This window comes from Falco rusticolus, chromosome 14 (genome assembly GCF_015220075.1).
Source record: "Falco rusticolus isolate bFalRus1 chromosome 14, bFalRus1.pri, whole genome shotgun sequence".
NCBI lineage: Eukaryota > Metazoa > Chordata > Aves > Falconiformes > Falconidae > Falco > Falco rusticolus.
Window position 1 is genome coordinate 9003613 of NC_051200.1, and position 19465 is coordinate 9023077.

At 50.8% G+C, this 19465-nt stretch overlaps 1 protein-coding gene across 1 annotated transcript in view; it reads right to left on the reverse strand.

The window, feature by feature from the left end:
- The window catches only part of GPR50 (G protein-coupled receptor 50), a 46523-nt gene extending 27262 nt beyond the window's left edge, over window positions 1–19261 (reverse strand). Inside the window, exon 1 of the mRNA XM_037407989.1 lies at window positions 19068–19261. Coding sequence (XP_037263886.1) covers window positions 19068–19242 — 175 coding nt within the window. The 5' untranslated portion in view covers window positions 19243–19261. The remainder of the gene's footprint in view (window positions 1–19067) is intronic.
- Between the last annotated feature and the right edge of the window lie 204 nt (window positions 19262–19465).

Here is a 19465-nt window from a genome sequence, read left to right on the forward strand (position 1 = left end):
CCCTGTTCAGCCCCTTTAGCCTTTAAGAAAGCTGTTCATACAAATCCCTAGGCTGCCAGAGTGACTGATAAAATTATTTCTTTTTTTCTAATAGAAGTTGCAGCTTTTGGTAAGATGGCAAAGAGCGCGAGTCGCTCGTATTGGTGTCTAAGTGCCCAGGCAAAGCAAGAGGAGCTCAGCGTGCAGGCTCTGCTCCGGCAGGCACAGCCCCTGCCTGCAGCCCGAGCACAGGGGACGAGCAAAGGGGCAGGGGAAAGATGCAACACAAAGTCACAAAGTCACTCATGTTACACCTTTGCAGCCACTTAAATCTCCCAGGTGCAGCTTTGCAAAACAGACGCCCCAAAGCTCGGCTGCAAATTGGACACACACCCCAGATCTTTCCACAACTGCCTAAGGAAGTTGTGCAGTTCTGTTAAAACTCTACAAGTTTAACTCCTTAAAGACAATTACTACTTTTGCTTAAATACTTGGGAAGTCTTGAACACAGGTTGTGGCTGGCATTTTTTTTCCCCCAAACAGAAGAATGTTTGGCTTTGTGTGTGTTTTTTAAATACATGGCACAATTCCTGACTTCAAACAATGGCAAATAAAAATCCATTTTTTTTTAACGTAACTGAATGAGAATGAAAGTCATATGAACAAGTAAATATTAATTAATAAAGCAATTACTAGGTACCACACTCTTGGTTCCAGTGTGGTTATAATTATAGGCCAGATTATGCATGGAGATGTTCTGAGATTAAAGAAAAGGAAGGAGAAGACTGGCAGACGAGAGTAAATATTTTCCATGCTGTTAAATGGCTCATTGGCTTTACATCGCTTCTGAGTACTTCCGAGAACTGTCTTGGCTCACTTCCAAGGAAGCGTCCACTGAAAGGGGGGATTGAGGTGATGGCAAGAGAGGTGACCCCAGATGAGGACACTGTCTGTGTCCTCATCACAAGGCAAACCCATGCACCAGACGTCATGTCACCCTTTCCTTTTAAAGCCTACTTGCATCCATTCACATAGACAAAGGGGGTTTTGGGGGGGACAATGATTCAGAACACAGATCTTAAGTTAGAAGGCTTCGAGCTGCTTCACAAAATCATTTTGGACTCACCTTGCTGTACTGCTGTCTTTTTGCTGCTGATGTATGGACGTGTTTTGTGGCTCACCTAAACTGTTTTAATGCAGGTCATTTACTAGTCAGAGGGAAGGGAAAAGGACAGAGCAGATTTTGAAAACAGAGGTGCTTCATCTCTTTTATGTATAATTTTGCAGCACTTTCAAGTTCCATATGAAGATTGCCTTGTCCTGCTTTGACTTTTAGCTGGCTTCTTGCTTCTCAAGATGCTCCCAGCGTGATTGTAGGCACACACTGTTAATCACTGAAGGAATAACACAGCATGATTATGAGGAGGACAGGGAAATACAAGAGGCAGGGGAAACAGATCTGATGCATTAGCAGACACATTCTGCAGTCATAAAGTTAATATATTTAAACAACTCATAAATGTTTGAAAACTTAGGTGTTGCTAGAATAATGAATTATAAAACACTTGTTGGTAGCGAATGCAGAACTGTTTTCTCTGTGATGGAGGTTGAAAGTTTCTGAACATCAGCAGCTTTTCACAGCTTGGAAAAGCACTTAAAAGCAAAAATAATTTTAAACCGGGGGAGAAGGAAAAAGGCAGAGAGATTAATGCAATGTGAGGTGAAACTATAGCTCCACAGGCAGCTGATCTATAGGTCTCTCATCCTACCACCAGCAGCACTCAAGAAGAAGTGTTATCCCTGATGCACCAGTTAAAATGCAAACTGGGCATTTCTGACAGAAATAAAGTAAACCTGATGATGGCATGGACACATTTTAGCTTCTTCCAGGTACCACAGCTCTAGGTCTCCTTGTCTCAGACAGAGAAAGCAGCACATAGTGGGTCTGAAACGTATTCGTCCAGCAGCAGTCCCCTGGAAAGCATGCTCCTGTTACAGTCCACGGCTCATCACCACGCTAAAGAAATCACATCTTCTGCCTTACTTTCCCGTGTGAAGGATAAAAGTACAAGTTGCCAGGCCCAGTTTTGTGGCAGAGATATCAGTTGCATGGGGGTTTATTCCCAGCTACCCAGAAAGCCAGCACAAGAGCTTTCTACCCACTCACACCCTCCACAACAGAAAGTTGAAAACCCTTTTTGACAAACACACAGCTGCAAAGCTCACAGGCGGAGGTATAAGAAAGGGGCTGTATTCAAGCAAAAGCTACTTTCATCTCTTTTGCAACTGAGTGACATTTCAACTTCAGGCTGTCCTTTTACCAACTTTGCAGGGAACTTCCACTCCAGTTTCCCCTGTTGCTATTCCTGTGCCACTTCAAGGCCACTCCCGCAGATACCTCACCTGCTTTAAAGTCAACACCAGTCAGAAGGACAAAAGGTGCCAAATCTGAAGTCTTTTATACAGTACCTTTCCAGCATGACTGCAAAGTACCTCTCTTCCCATTACAACAGAGACACTCAAGTATTTTGAGCTTTAGGATGCCTGGGAGAAGTCATTCTCTCTCCTGAATCCACCCTGGTTTCCCCCCACCCTTCTCCCTGCCAGAACACACAGTGCAGCAGGAGAGCAGGATGGGCACTCAGTACACGGCCATCACACGTTGCACGCATTGCTTTGTGTTCCTGACAGCAACGTGCCAGGCTCTGCAGTCCCCACTGGTGTGGCAGCTCATACATCAGTGCTCCAGCACAGTAGCACTCCAGCCTTCAGCGCAGGCTGTAGGGTAGCTGCCCCCACACACAGCACCGGCGCGGTAGCCTCCAGCCACACACAAAGCCAGGATCACCCCCTCTCTGCAAGACCAGTGCAAGCAACATAGCAGGGACAGACACATCCTGGGATCAGTAGCCAACTCCAATGGCACTACTGTTAGAATCATTAGAGTTAAAATGCCAATACTCACGCTCAAGACCCCCAGGAAACCCTCTGTTCCTCTGATGCAAAGGGGAACACATTCATGCCCTGCTAACGGCATTGCAGCCAGGATGCCACAACAAATGCAGCTGTGCCACCAGTCACTTCTGGTGTTTAGTGGGCTGCCACTTCAAATCCCACCCAATTGCTTCAAAAAGTATTCAGCACACACTGGGAACCCTGCTTTGAGGGAAGTCCAAGAGTTAAAACAGACCCACCAGAACCGTGACCAAAAGGGCCACTATGTTTTCAAAGACAGAAGTGCAATGTACTGCCAGGCGCCCATCCACGCTGGCAGCCTCATCCTGCAGTCGGCAACCAAATGCATTTAGATGCCCCAGACACAGCACCTTTCCCCTCCCTTCCTGATTTCCCCAGTGAAAGAGCTGTCTCAGAAGAATTAGAGAAGCAAGGGTATGTCAAAGGACATGGATAAAATTAATGCTTTGCAGGAATTGGCTTCTCCGTCTCTTCTTTAAAAAACAGAAGTGCTTTTCTTGGGTGACATGGTGCAGAATAACCAGTCACCTTTCTATTTCAAAATGAACTTGTCTTAGATGTCCATGGCAGAAAGCTAAACCAGACAAAGGGCTGCTCAGCAATTCCTCTTCATTGACATGCCGTATCATTCTGCCCCAGTTTGGGAGGGATTTTACCACTGCTAAGGACAGCTTGTGGCTAAGGGCTTGGCGCAACAACTCACCAGCTTTGCAGTAAGGACCCTTACAACACAGGCATATCACCCAAGTCCTACAGCCATACGGCAGCAAGCACAGGTGTGCAGTGCACGGCGACTCTGCAGCACAACCCCCCTCCCCTTAACACCAGAACTACCTTCGCTGCAGCCACCTCTCTGCCAACCTTTATCTTCTGGGAGTACAAGCCACTAACACCTCACAAGCAAACCTCACCAGTGAGATCTATGCACTGGTGTACACCCATTAACTGAGTACCCTACATGCATATTAAGCCAAAGGATAAAATCTACTAGTTGCAAGGGGGCATTATGAAGTATCATCTACCATAAACCAGTGAGAGCAGAAGCCTGACACACTCGTGCCACCTCTGCGGGAGCCATGGCAGTGGTGGCATGCTGTTCAGCAGCATCCTCATGGGAGAAGCCCACACATTATGAGCACTACAGGAGCTGGAAAAGGGGGATCACAATTTGCCATCTGAGTTACCTCTCCATAGCACAGTTCTGTTGATTGCTAGGAATTCAAACATTTAAAAACAGGGGAGGGGGAAATAGAAGGGTTGATTACCAACCAGGATTACATTTCAGGAAAAGAAGAGTTTGATCATTTGTCTTCATTCCACATGGAAGTAAAAGTGGGTCTCCTTCCACATTTGTTGCAAAGAATCACTTTCAAAGGTAAGAAAAAACTGCGAACAGTCCAGCAGCAGCAACCAGTTTTGTAAAGCCAACAATCCATCAGAAGAAATCCAGCCTCTCCTGGGATAAATTTGTCTCAAAAAACAACAAATAAGAGAACCGCAGTTGAAATACCAGTAAAGAAGAACAGACACTGTCACGGGAAGGCTGAAACAGTCTAGCTCCTTGTAAGCCCTATTTGATGCTTGTCCACTGCTCTGTTTCCCTATGCATATAATTTATTCCAAAGCAAATGTATTATTTTAAAGACTCCACGGAAAAGGCAGAGAAGGATGTGTACCTGCTAAGGGACACAATGCTGATGTTCATCCAGTGGTTATTTCTTGCTCCCACACTAATCTCAAAGGCCTTGTCTAGCTTGAAATTTAGCAAGATGTTTAATTAATGGCTTCCGATGGTACAACCACACTGGGAAGGCTTCTCTCATTAGCTAATTAGTCTATGGTCCTAATCATGCAGGGCAAGCCAGTTTTATTCCCTCATTGCCTTGCATGGGAAACCCCAGTTGTCCCACCTAGGTCTTCCCTCAGGACAGTTCCCAGCTCCCCTCTGCTGACCTGCCTTGCCTGGGTGGTGGCAGACAGCATCACCTCACCTTTCAATGACAATCTAGACCAGGCTGGAAATGTTTTGTCCACCGCAGCTCTCCTCCTGAAAGCAAAGCCCTCTGAAGTGCCCAGTGAGGTCTTGGGTCACTAAGAATTGGCTGGTCAGCAACTGTCAGGAACAACACGAGTACGTTGCCTAACAAGTTCTTTTTTCCTATGAGGATAAAGCTGGTGTATCTCCGAAGGACCAGAAGACCACTGCATATGCCCAGATGTTCAGTCCACTCCCAGCCTAGGCAAGAAGTGCCCTGAAAGAGGGTATCTTACAAGAGGCTGAATTCACTGAACCCTTAGAACACGGGGTGCTGTGCAAGGGCGCAGCTGGCATGTGCAGAAAGGCAGCGCTCTGCGCCCTGGGCACCCAGATGCATCACAGCAAGGCAGGCAAGCAGATCACCTGCGGGAGCTGCGAGCTCGCGCCTTGTCTAGAACAGCACGGAGCTGTGACTCCTGCTGCTCCTCGTCGCTCTGACTGCTGGGCATGACAGCTCTTGGCAGGAGGGGCTGCCTGTCTGTTTGAGGGCAGAGATTAGCCTGACAGCCTCCCACTAAACACGTCCTTCCTTCTCCCATTGCACGTGCCTTTTTCTGCAAGCCCTCGCACCACACTTCTGCCTTCCCTACAGTAACGCCCGTGGACGAGCATGGTATGCAATCCATACTGCAATACCTGATCATTTCAGTGCCTGTCAACCACACCTACTCTTAAAGCGTTTTGTCAGCAAGCTTTGAACTTAGTCCAACCGGTTTTGCCTGATTAGTTTTGATTAGTAGAAAGACTGTGTAAGACGTATGTGCTTGCCACTGACTTAACACATCTTAGGTATGGTAGAAATGGTTTCTTTCATTTCTAGTGAAAAGCCAAGATATAATCTGTGCCTTGATAACACCTACTTCCGCGTAAAGGGAACAGTGTACCTTATTCTAGCTTAATTCCCCCCTGCAAAGCACAGCACTGAAAAGTCCAGAGATGGTGCCAATGCTTTTGGAAAGGCCAGAAGGAAAACAGGCACAACTAGTGATGGGAAGCAGAGGACAGCTAACTTTTGAACTCATCTCTGCCCTCCACCAGAGTCAGAAGAGTCGAGGTGGGATGGGTGTGTGAGAGAAGACAATGGAGACTGTGAGAGAAAAGCAGCAATATGAATTTTGCCAACTCCAGGCTACTCCAAACACTACAGGAAACCTCTTCCAGGGATATATTTACGTTGTCATGCCTTGCTTTTAGTATCTGTACCAGGAACTGGAAAGGGTGTTTACTGTGCTTGCGATGAAGTTAACGCACCTTATGCCCATGTCCTCACGGCCCCATTGGCCAGACTCTACCTGAATTTCAGCTCCGACCTCCTCCCCGATCACACAGAAAAGCCACAGGCTTGGTCTGCAAGTACTGTAAGGGTGGGCTACTTCACTTGGCTGGGGAATCAATCACAGGGGCTGAGGTTTCCTTTTATTTGGACTGGCTTACATCAGCTCTGCAAAGAAGATGCCAGACGGCCAGTGTCAAGAGACCTCCAGCACCTTCCTAGCTCCACCCACAACTGAGGCAACTTCTAAAAAGTTCTAGAGCATCTCAAAGTGAAGGATGGGAATGGAGGACCTTGACATGTAGAGACTAAAGAACAGTCTCTATAGGTGTAGAGACTGAAGAACAAATTAACCTGGAAAGGTATAGTCATAGAGGAAGGCTACCCAGCTGCTCAGCTCCTCAAGGCACCTCTCTGTCACCCTCAGGCAGCACGGGGCCAAAGCTACCAACACAGGCTATAGTTCGCTCCTTCTATTTAGAAGGGCAACAACTTGCATTGACGTTGGCTTTGGAGGACATGTTTGGCAACCCCAGCAGATAAACAGACAGCATTTCAACAGAATACCATAAGGTTCTGAAAGAAATACATTTATGTTATTTTTGTAATATTATTAAATCCAGGGTTGAATATTTTGAATATGGTATAATCCATTTTCCTAGGAACCAGCCAAGAACAACATTAGGTTTTGCTTAGAACCTGACAGCAGCTCAGGGGAAGTGCCACCGCACTGTCATCCCTGTCTCACTGCTCCCTCGGGGACACAAGCGGGAGCCACATGTGCTTCTCCCGACACCCCCAACCCTTCCCTCCTCCATCAGCTCTTCCCTCACCCGCCACATGGATGAGCTCTAATCCCTCCTGCCGATGCTGGTGTGACTCTGCTCTTCTCTGAGCCAGGGACCCTCCACTGGCCCAAGGGAGCCCCAAAGCTGAGTGCTGACAGATAACTTGGGAGGGCAAATGCAAAACACTACAGAGGACAGACAGGAGTATTTCAGCAGCGTGCAGGTGGGACTTGGGCCAAAGAAGTAGTAGAACAGCATGCTATGGACGGCTCCTGCCATTGAACTGGCCAGCAGATGCAGCAGGAGAATAAGTAGGTGGACTGGGTATCAGATTCATAGAATGTTAGAATGGTTTGGGTTGGAAGGGACTGTGAAGATCGTCTAGTTCCATCCACCTGCCGTGGGCAGGGACACCTCCCACTAGCCCAGGTGGCTCAGAGCCTCATCCAGCCTGGCCTTGAGCACTGCCAGGGATGGGGCATCCACAGCCATTGCCCCTTGTCCTATCGCTGCATGTCCTTGTAAACAGCCCCTCCCCAGCTCTCTCGTCGCCCCCTTTATGTACTGGCAGGCTGCTCTAAGGTCTCCCTGGAGCCTTCTCTTCTCCAGGCTGAACCACCCCAGCTCTCCCAGCCAACCCTGAGCACAGATCATTTCCTCCCAGTCTCCAGCAGCTCCACCCTAAAAGTGAGCCCAAACCCACTCCCACGCACCAGGACCCCAGTCTTTACTCCCTTTTATCTCCTCTGCCTGCTGCCCATTCCCCAGACCGCAAACACAGGCAAGTCTCAGGGCTGGCTTAAGCTGCTGTGCTCACCTAAATCAATAGGCTCTTCCTCACCCTGCAGCACACAGGAAGGTAAGTTAGTCACCCTGCACAAGTCACTGGAAAATCCTGGACCACCTGGAGAATATCTCCTTTTCCTAAATCCCTCCTTGTGAATCTCCCCGCAAGTAGGACAGAGCTAAAGCCCCAGGAGAGCCCTGCGCCCCCCCTCTGGGCTCGTGTGGGCAGCCCATGCCTTGCAGAAGCCGTTTCCCCCAGCAGCATGGTCCAGGGCTCCAGTTCCTAACGCATCCAAATGGGACTTTGCTGTGGATTTCACCCATCACATTAAGATTCAATTTGCTCTACTTTCTACTGCAATATTTGCAGAAATAAAGCTCACAGCTGAGATTTGAAGGCCAGACACAGGGCCAGGAGCAAGATGAAATATGTTAGACTCCATTTAACTTATGGCTTATAGAGCCCATGGGAACGGCAGGCAGTGTGCCTGCTCAGCACCCACGGGAAAAGCTACATTCCCTCCCAGAAGACACCAGGGTCTCTTGAGCCCACCTACACGTACCATCAAACAGGAATGTCTGCAACAGGCAGAGCTGCCAGTTCTCCCCACCTTTCCCTTTGGGATGGGGAAGAGGCACAGCTCGGTTCGCCTGAGCACCCTACCACCCACCCTTGTTCACTTTGGCTGTGGCTGGCACATCCCACCACCACTCCTCCTGTTGTGGCCAGATTCTCACCACTCCACCAGCATCCCCACTTATCCCCCTCCTCCCTCACCTTCTGCGCATCCTCCTGCCCCAAGCCTCGCTGAACCCGTCTCTACCTGGATCCTTTTATGCTGGCTCAGGAACCACAGCTGTGACACAGTAATTTCCCAGCATCTCTGGTGTCCAGCTCAGTTGTGCCTGGAATTCACCCAGAACCAAGCCCAGGCCCACAAGTGTTGCACCTAAGCCAAAGGACAAGCAGGGATGCAGAGCAGGTTGGACCCTGGGCTGCTGGACATCAGTCCCCTGCTGCCATCACGGCATTTGGCAACGTCACATCTGAAGGTGATGCTGGGGATTGTTCAATAAGGCAAGATCTGAGGTCTTTCAACAGAAGATGTCAAGCTGACAGTCTCAGAAGACAGGGACTCACTGGTCCTCACTCCAGCTTTCAGGAATGAGAAGAGTTAAACATGAGAAAGCTACCCCACAGATTTCCTTCTACATCTTCCACAAGGCGCAGTCCCATCAGACTGGGGCTGTCAGGGACAGGAGTGTCCTGGGACTTTGGCACAGCCTTCTCGCCAACCAGCCAGAAGGACCATTCTGTTCTCCTCCACCCCTGCTTTCTGCTGTGGGACAGATTTGGAAGGGATTAAAACTCCTGCATAGAGAAAGAAAAGCAAACAAAACACAGTGAAAATGCAAAAAGAAAAAGAAAGAAAGAAAAGAAAAGCATACAAACCCCATCTCTGAATTAATTTCCATTCTATGTATAGGCCATCATGTGACAGTTGTCTTTTTAAACCTTTTAATTAATCACTCCACAAGTCACACAGGGAACAGCTACATTGAGCACATATGCCCACCTTCCCTCTTCCCGAAACACATTCCAGATTCTGTTGAAGGACTGTCTGCACAGTAATTATTTGCTGTTACCTATGCCAGCACTTGGCTCTCCAGATCTTTCAGGAACATCAAATCCTGGGGCAATAATGCTCTTTGGGGCTGAAAAGAAAAAAAGAAAAGCCTTTGCTAGAGGCAAGGAAGGGCAAGGGCGTTGGAAGGATTCAGAGAGGGAGAAAGGGAGCTCAGCGCGGGGCTGACCCTGGTTTGCTAGCTCTTGTCTCTTGTTGCAAGGCCCATGGGGTGCCCCCCCGGGAAGGCAGGGCACTATCTGGCATGACACAGGACGCAGATCTTCCTAATCGGAGGATTTTTGTTTCAACTACTTGAAGGGGAAATGTACAGAGACCTGCCCCAACACCTAACAACATTTTTATCAAACACTTTGCAAAGACAAATATTGCTCATTTCAGAAATGCCAGAATTACAGTTTCTAGTGGAAAGCTGATTCATTTCTCTTGAATCATATATTTGTCATATAATCACTCACTTGACCGCATACCATCTGGCTATCAAGCCACCGGTACACCTGAAGCACGTGCTGAGCACTGCTGACTTACTGAGTGACTAACAGTATTGTAACTCTGCTCCCCAACTACACATCCACAACTTACAGTCCTGTGCTCAAGTCCTGCTCCAAACGGGGTGTCCTGAAATCCGGGGGGGGAGGGGGGGGGGGAGAAGCAGGGGGAGTAGAGATTTCTCCTGGAAGTTCTGCAAAGTTTTGCCAAGGGCCTCCTGAGATCCAGCACTCCTAAAAATACTCCCATCTACATGAATTCTAAGGAGGATTTTTTGCCCTGAGTAAAAAAAACAACAAGAAAAGCCACCACAACAAAAACACAAAGCCAAAAATTGGTGACTTTGACCTCACACAGGCGATGGGATGGAATCCCTAATCCCTATGGAGCTGTATGAAGGAACAATTTAGAAATATTTCTAAAGCTACTGCACTCCAAAAACTCTTTTGCCTGCCACTTTGTCCAGAGTTCCCAGAGCACAGCAGGGGAGCTGCACAGCACAGGGGCACAACGCTGCTCTGAGCAGGACAGCACCTCCGAGCCTCCTCCTGGGCACCTCGCTGCTCCCGCAGCACTGGAGGAGCCCAGCACAGCACTCCTGGGAGGAGAGATGTGCAAGCGTCTGGGTGGGAACCGACCTGGATGACCCCAAAGCTGGAGTACCCGAAGGTGGTGCTGCCAGAGACCTCCCCAAACCAGCGTGGCCATGGGGCTGTGACACCATTCCCAGCAAAGCGCCATTCCTCTGTGTCTCACCATGCAAATCACCTTCTAGGAAAAAACAGGTTAAGACTGTTCATCACTTTGCCCTGGTATTCCACTTAAAGCTCACACTTAACCTTAATCCACGTTAATTTTCTCCTAGGTTTTATCCCACTGACACTCCCGCTTCTCTCAGGTCCTGCAGCCAGTGGCCCCGCTCCAGCACCCTCCCGCAGAGCCACAGGAGCAGGGTGCTGGAGCAGAGGGATGCAGGCAGGGACTGACACATCCCCATCAGCACGCCAGCTCCACCGCTCCCAGAGCCCAGCGGGTGCGCTTGGGTACACCCCAGCTTCTCACAGGAGGCACCACTTCCACCACCTCCTCTGCAGCAACCACACAGCACCACCGAGCAAGCCCCAGCCCCAGCCCCAGCCAGGCTTCTCTGGAGCAGTCCTAGCGCTGCTGTTACCATTCCCATGGTCGCTGGCACAGGGAGCATCGCTGGCCCAGGGAGCATCACTGGCAGTCATGGCAAACGCATCACCATCCAGTTGAGTGAGTCGATAGCAAAGCTGAAAGCAAACACTGTCACGGATTATTCCCGCCCCGCAACAGCAGAAAAGCAGCAGTGAGCCCGTTTGCTGGCAGCTCACGCGTTCGGTGTCGCAGGCACCCATCCCCGTTGAAAAGCAAGGGGGTGCCGGGTGTTACCCTTCTGCATTAGAGGACCCAGGGAGCAGGGAAGGGGGGAGCAGCTCACCAGGGAAGCAGCTCTAGAGTCCCCTAGAGTCCCCGCAACCTTCAAACTGTTTCATCGGCAAACAGCATGTTTCTGTCACCAGAACCCACCAGAAACCCGAGACACCTGCTGCGGAGTCCCTGACATTTCAGAGGGTCAGAGGCAGAAGCACTGGCGGGAGTTTGCTACAGACAAATGAATCAGCAGAACAGATGAGCAGCTCCTGCAGCATCTACCCGCAATGTACAGAAAGAAAAGATGTAATTTCAGGCTTGTGGCAGATGCTGGAGGGCTTGTGATGCTAAAAAAAAAAATTAAAATAATTAAAAAAAAAAATCTTAACACACCTACATATACTACATAGCTTTCTAGGACAAGGATATCCTGCAGTAGCTGGAAGAAAACCAGTCACAGCTCTCAATTGCATCTGAGATAAGGAAACAGAACATGGTCCAACACAACATCTCTGAACAGTCAGTTTCTCCAAACCAGAAATAAACAGACACAAAAATAACTGAGAGAAAACACCTAAATGTAAGCAAATGTGACAATGCTTATTGGGAGGTGTTTAAGGATGCTTTAGAAGCACCCTGATTTCCCCCACAAAAAGCAATATCATATTTAAAAAAAGTGTATTAGTTTTAAAATAAGAATTTTTTTAAGACAAGAGCCAAATTAAAAAATAAAATGTGTAAGAAATAGAAAATCCACTATAAAATCAGTAGCTGGAAATCAACGCATTTTCTAAAGAAAACTAAAAGATACCAAAGAAACTAATGGCAATAGGTATATCAGGGAAAAAAGCAACAGTATATTAATACAATCGGCTTGATCCTAAAAAAGTACAGTGAAATGATTCTGATACAGAAGATGTAGAAAGTATAAGCATTACTGTTTATCTTTGCTAGTAAGGATGACTAATACCTCAGCTACAACAAAATCCTCTGAGAAGAAAGTTGGTCAGATACCCAGCACCATCTGCTAACCATTTCTCCTGTCGGTAACTGGAAAACCTGCACATCAGCGTATGAGGGAGCTCACCAAATCCCCAACACTGACTTTAAAAAAAAAAAAAAAAAAAAAACCAAAAAAAACCACAGAAACATGTCCCAGGCCAGCCAGGAAGTTCCAGAAGTCTTGGAACAATAAATAGAAAAATGCCACTCAAGCAACTCAAGCAAACAAGAACTTAGCATTGTGCCAATACTTTCAGAGGGCAAACGGCCTGAGCTGGGAAACCCAGGCTGGCTATCCTGCCTGTGGTCCCCAGCAGAGGCAGGGAACGGCCGGTATTCCGAGATTGAAAACATAGTAAGCCCTAGTCAACAGTTTTCTGGTCTGAGGGCTTGTCAAACTGATCTAGCATTTCTTCTACGAGTACTCATTTGGCTGACAAAGGTAACGGCGTTGACATAATACATGCAGACTTGTGTGTGACGCTTGGCTTTGGCCGGTGTGACGGTCCAAGAACAAAATCCCCAGCGCTATGCAAACATCAGTGTATACTGCATACCCAGAGGATTAAAAGCCAGTTGAGCCTGGTGACCTCATTAGAGTTATACCTGCGCCGCCTGCCCCCACGGTGGTTTTGGCTCCCTGGAGAGACGTTTCCATGAGGGAAAAGGGCCACGAGGCAGCAGAAATTGCTCTCTGCACGCAAAACTCCAGGCAGCGCTGGTGGGAGATGTGGGTTTTCAGGGAATGCACATTGTGGTTGTGTGCCTAGGTTTGCAGCAAGCTCAGGAGAGCTGGAGAAGGCTGTTTCCAGAGCCTCTGCCCAGAAAGCAAGCTAACTCATGGAAAAGCGGTGGCTGGTTCTGCTGTGGATTTTCACACGTGTAAAGCTCACAGGACCCACAGCTGAAAAGCCGTAGGCTCAGCCGTGCCAGCAGCCTTCGGCTGGTCGCGATCCTGCACGTGCCACGTAACACTGGGCTCACTCATGTTATTTCCTACATGGGTCCTGATCTGTGCTCAGCGCTCTGAGCACCTTCCAGTAACAACACAGGATGCACCAGCACCCTCCCGACCTACATGACACCTTCCCAGAGGGAAAGAGGTGATTTCCCTTGGAAAGTTTTAAACGTCAGGTCTTTTGCTTTTAAACTCCACCAGTGCAGGGATAGCAGGGTGACCAGGTTTGTGAAGGCTTTCAGCTTCCAAAAGGAGTTCATCCCTTCTCACCTGCCTCCCATAAAGACATACAGGCATCTCTCCTGCCAGAGGAGCAGAGTTATCCCACACACCCTTCCCCCTCAGCCATCTAGATGTCCTGCACTGTGGACATACGGACCAAAGCCTGGAGCTTTGTCTGAAGCCCTCGGACCATACAAGCAGCTCCGAGTGCCTGGGTAGCTGGAAGTTACTGTAGGAAAGCTTAACGCCAGCAGTTCCCCAGCATGACTGACTGAACCACCAGCTGTGGGCATGAACTATCCACCGCAGAGGAAGCCTGGGGCTTCTGGTGAATTTGGGTTTCCTCTCCCCACAGGCATCACTCACCTTTCCTCCTGCTCGTTCAGCTCCAGACAACTACTGATGTTCTCCAGGCAGCTGACCACACCGGTGAGGGTATCCCTTGTGAGAACCTGCCCAACAGCCACACTTGTACTCCCCACCCACTGTAGCTACAGGTTGCACAGAGGTGCCAAAGAAGTGTGCCAAGTACAGCAATGTCCAGGGGGGTGCACCAAAATCCCCATCCCCACAAGAGTGGTCACCCACCACAGCTACTGAAGCAGTGCCAGTTTCACATCCCAGCCTGAACCCAGCTCATCCTGGCATTACGTTTTAGCTCCAGCTGAACAACCTTGAAGCTGGGCTTTTGCCAGCTTCCTCCAGAAATGAAGGGCTTGGCATTCCCAGGACTTGGCAAGAGCTCACACATCCATAACGGGTATCCTTTTCATTTAAGGGTACATTTGCACGTGAGCAGAGAAACTCTTTGTCCAAAGGACTTCAACCTGGCTGCTGTGCTCCAGCTGACCCCTCTCATTCTTGGTGTTACTCACGTGTCAGGAGGAGCAAGCACGGCGCTGAGACCCACTGACTTCTCACTTGGTGTTCAGGGAGGCAGACAGACCCTTGCTTCCCAAATAGGACAGATGCAGGATATTAACGGAACTTCCTCAAACACACGCAATCTTTTCAGCAAAACAAGATGACAACAGTTAGATGCTGGTTACACGTTTTTACTTTACTGAACTTCAGGCTGTCACCATCACTCTGACCACCTCACTCTCCTGTTGCTGAGCCCATCCAGTGACTTGGCAAAGGCATTCCCAGTTTAGGCTGCTGAAAGAAGGAGGAACGATGCTCAGGTTAGCAAAGCAGGACAGTTCTCTCAACACCTACAACTTCCAAGTGTTTGTGCTGGTTTTGGCTGGGACAGAGTTAGTTCCCTTCACCATAGCTGGTACTGGGCTGTGGTTGGATCCTGCTGGAGCAGCGCTGCTGACACAGGGGTGTCTTCGCTATTGCTGAGCAGGGCTGGCACAGAGCCAGCCAGTGGGCTGGGGGGCACAAGGAGCTGGGAGGGGGCACAGCCGGGGCAGGTGACCCCAGCTGACCCAGGAGATGTCCCACACCGTATGGCGTCATGCTCAGCGTATAAAGCTGGGGGAGAAGAAGGAATGTGGGGACATTTGCAGTGATGGCATCTGTCTTCCCCAGGCACCGTCACGCGTGCTGGAGCCCGGCCGTCCTGGGGATGGCTGAGCACCGCCTGCCCATGGCAGGTGCTGGATGAACGCCTTGGGCTGCTCTGCCTGCCTGCGGCTCTGGCTTTACCTGTTAAACCGTCTTTTTCTCAGCCCACGGGATTTCTCTACTTTTACTCTTCCAGTTCTCTCCCCCATCCTGACACGGGGGGAGTGAGCGAGCAGCTGTGTGGGGCTTAGTTGTCAGCTGGGGTTAAACCATGACAGTCCTTTTAACACCCAGCGTGAGACTTGAAGGGCTCAAGATAATGACAGGTTTGATTGGAATGTGCTAGATTGAATGTATAGCTGTTATTGCTGTTTAGCTATTACTTGGCAGGCTCCTGTGCTTGCCTTGGGGCTTGCTTGCCTTACTGTGCGTTAGAGCCTGGTGCTCGTTAGTGGCTGCTTCTTGCTTTCGCTGCTTGCTGTCATGCTGTACTGCTTATCATCTCCCTGTGCTGCGCCTGGGAACAGTCTGATAACGGCAATGGCGATGTGACGGGGCTGGCAGAGGGCCAGGGCATCGCTGCTGTTCCTGTGCTGCTGTACTGGACAGGCTGGGACTCCACTGTGAGCTCCAGTCAAAGGGACCGTGACCTGTGGGTGAGTCCACATGGGAGCGGGACACCCCAAAGCGTCTGTGGCTGTGGATAAGCCCCCGCCAGAGCAAGTACATCTCAAAGCACCTGTGGCTGTGGTGGTGGCTGTGCTGCAGCAGGTATACCTCTGAAGGGACTGCGGCCCGAGGACAAGTCCACGCCAGAGAAGGTGCACCCCGAAGCATCTGTGGCTGTGGACAAGTCCGTGCTGCAGCAGGTGCACCTTGAAGCATCAATCAGTGGCTGTGCACGAGATCATGCTGGAGCATCTCAAAGAAGGTGGCCATGGACAAACCCACAAGAGGGCAGGTACAGCCCTGGAGGCACTGCAGCCATGGGTAATGCCATGTTGGAGCAGGTTGGCTTCTGAAGGGACTGTGGCTGTGGGTAAGGCTACCAGGCTGGAGCAGGTCTGTCTCTGAAGGCATTGTGGCCCACGGGTAAGGCCACGCTGGAGCAGGCGCGCCTCAGAGCGTCTGTGGCTAAGTCTCTGCTGCAGCAGCCGTAGCCCTGGTGAGGCTGTGGCCCATAGGTAAGGCTGCACTTGGAGCAGGTATGCCCCTAAGGGACTGCAGTCTGCGGGTAAGGCCAAGCTGGAGCAGGGCAGCAAGATGAGGAGTTCATTGCAATGTTAAACCCGATGGTCTGGTCCAAAGGCACCAGGAGTGGAGATTGTAACGGAGATACCTTTAAATTGTTGTAAGCCATGGTTGCAGTCGCATGTTATAGGGATTACTGTAGCAGGAACCACTGAACCATTGGAGGACAAGCCCCACAAGAAGCAGCGCAAGTGCAGCAGTGACCCACCTGCGGTGGCTTTGGTGCCCAGTAACTCGACACAACCACCTCTCCTGTCCTGAACGACACTGTAACGAGTGGAGCCCAAAGTCACGGACTAAATGGGCTCAGTGGACATGTATGGACATTGTACAGGGGTGGCCCATGGACTAAGGGAATGATACCTGTGTATTGTATCAAAGGATGGGAGGGGGGGCGGTGGCGTCATGAGAACGCATTGGATAGTGTGGGATCCAAGCATGGCATAAATGGTATGGAATAAGGGGTGGAGAAGGTGCTGGTTCTGGCTAGGATAGAGTTCATTTTCTTCACAGTAGTGTGGGGCTGTGTTTGGATTTCTGCTGAAAACAGTGCTAATAATTCAGAGAAGTTTTCCTTATTGCTGAGCAGGGCTGGCACAGAGCCACGGCCTTTCCTGCTCCTCACCCTGCCCCACCAGTGAGTGGGCTGGGGGGGAACAAGGAGTTGGGAAGGGGGCACAGCCGGGACAGCTGACCCCAGCCGACCCAAGGGATGTCCCATACCGTATGGTGTCATGCTCAGCATATTCAGCTGGGGGGAGAAGGAGGAAGGAGCGATGGCGTTTGTCTTCCCAAGTAACTATCACACGTGCTGGAGCCCGGCAGTCCTGAGGATGGCTAAGCACCCACCTGCACATGAATGGAAAGTGCTGAATGAATGCCTGGCTTTGTTTTGCTCGCGTGCATGGCTTTTGCTTTACCTGTTAAACTGTCTTTATCTCAACCAATGGGTTTTCTCTACTTTTACTCTTCTGATTCTCTCCCTCATCCTGACATGGGGGGAGTGAGCGAGCAGCTGTGTGGAATTTAGTTGCCATCTGGGGTTAAACCAGCACAGCTTGTAACACTGAATTCCCCACTAGTCACTCTTAGTTTCTGTGTGCAAGGAGAGCCACCTCCCCTCACAGCAGGGAAATTAAAGATTTCACTTGGGTTGGGTTTACCCACACATCCCAACAGCTTGTATGTAGAGCAGACCACAGGCTACTGGTAAGGATTAAGATTTGGAAAGTATCTCCACGGTCACTTCAAGGGAAAGCTGTTCTTTTTCACTTTTGCAGGAACTTTAACTCAACTGACAGTGGAGGCAGTCTTAAGACTTGCAATGCATTCAAGTGATTAACAATTTGAAAGCAGTGAAATAATTTCAAACCTGCTTGCTGCCCAACCAGCCAGAAAACATAAACCAGTAGTTAGCTTAGAGAGAAGGAAAGGGTGTCTATTTCTCTTTCCCAGCACCACTGACCACAAGCTCACAGCGCTCATATTTTAAAGCAGAGCCGAAGAGAACAGAAAATACCTTTCCCAACTACATTAAAGTTCTCATAACCCCAGTACAGCATGTCCATGTCCTGCGGGTACCACGGGCTGCACTGCACGCACCAGCTGGAGAGCAACTCGCTGGCGAGGTCGCTGCGTTCGGTGCTGCCCAAGCCCAGGGCCATTTGTGTGCTAGCGTTAATAAACCACACGTTAAAGGCACCAGGGGGAAATTGTCCTGTCAGTCTCATCCATCTGCTACTTCTACTGAACTCTGTCACGTTACTCCTTATTTACAGATCAAGATGACAGAGAGAAAGCAGCATCTCCAAAATGCTTACAGCTTGGGCTTACGCATTATCCACACTAGAGATATTTCATTAAAACCTATAAAAAGCTATAAAACTGAAGGTCACTTTATGCCTTCCACTGTTAAAGTGGGAAGCGACGTAGTCTTTAGAAAAACATACTCTACGGCATGTTTTAAGCAGCACTACACATACTACTCTAAACTCCTTACAGAGTAATTTATATCCAGTGCTACTTCTTTGCTAAAATAACAGGACTTCGAAGGCAAAAAAAAATTTACACCCTCAAAACACACAGCTTTCTTAAAAATGGTTAACATCAATATCAACAATTTTCCTAGATCAGTTCCTTAGGGAGGTCAATAGTTAAGGCTCCAAAGCAGAGCTTCAAACTGCCCACGGAAAAAAACATGGAAAATCTTCACCCGGCTTTCAGTTGGCCATCTAAAGCACAGGAGCTTTTCAGACGAAAACGCTCAAATATACACAAGGCTGGAACATAAAAGTGCTGAGGGTTGCAACGGGCTTGCCAAAGAAATCGCCCCTGCCTCTGGCACCTGGCGCTCCCCCCGCTCCGGCCGGAGGGACGCGGCTTTACCTGCGGCGCGGCGGGACTTCGGGCTCCTCGACGGCAGCTGCCTCCGGGCGACAGGAGTTCCCGCAAGTCGGAGGGCGGCGGGCGGGGGGTGCCCCGGGGCCCGGGGGCAGCGGGTGCTCTGCGGCTGGGCGCCCCTTCCCCGGGGCAGAGACGCCCACCGCCACCCCGGGGCTGGGCGGGGGATGCCGTCCTGCCCGCGGGCTCCTGCCCCGCCACCAGCGGGGCCGCTGCCGAGCGGGGCCGGGGGCGGCGGACCCCGGGCGCGGTGCAGCTCCGCTCCGCGCTGCTCCGCCCGCAAGTTGGCAGCGCAGCCGCGCCGCCCCCCGCCCGCCCCGCGCCCGCCCCGCGCTCGCCCCGCGCTCACCGGCGTTGCGGAGCTTCTTGTTCCTCAGCACGGAGAGGATGACCAGCGCGTTGCCCAGCACGTCCACCACGATGGTGAAGATGAGCACCGCCGCCAGCGCCGCGGCGGCCCGCGCCGACGGACCGCCCTCCGCCGGGCAGCCCGGGCAGCTCCCGTTGCTCCCCGGCCGCTCCATGCGCGCCTCTGCCCGCCGCCGCCGCCGGGGCGCCTCCTCCTCCGCCTCCCGCCCCGACGGCAGCCCCCGGGCCGCGGGGAGGAGCGCGCCTCGGCGCCCGTCCCGGGGGGCGCACGCCGCCCCCTCCCCCGGCGGTGCCGCCGCCCTGCCCGGGGCGGGGCGGGGGGGCTGCCCGGTGCGGGGCACCCGCAGCGCTCGCCGGGCCGATGGCGCCACCGCGCGG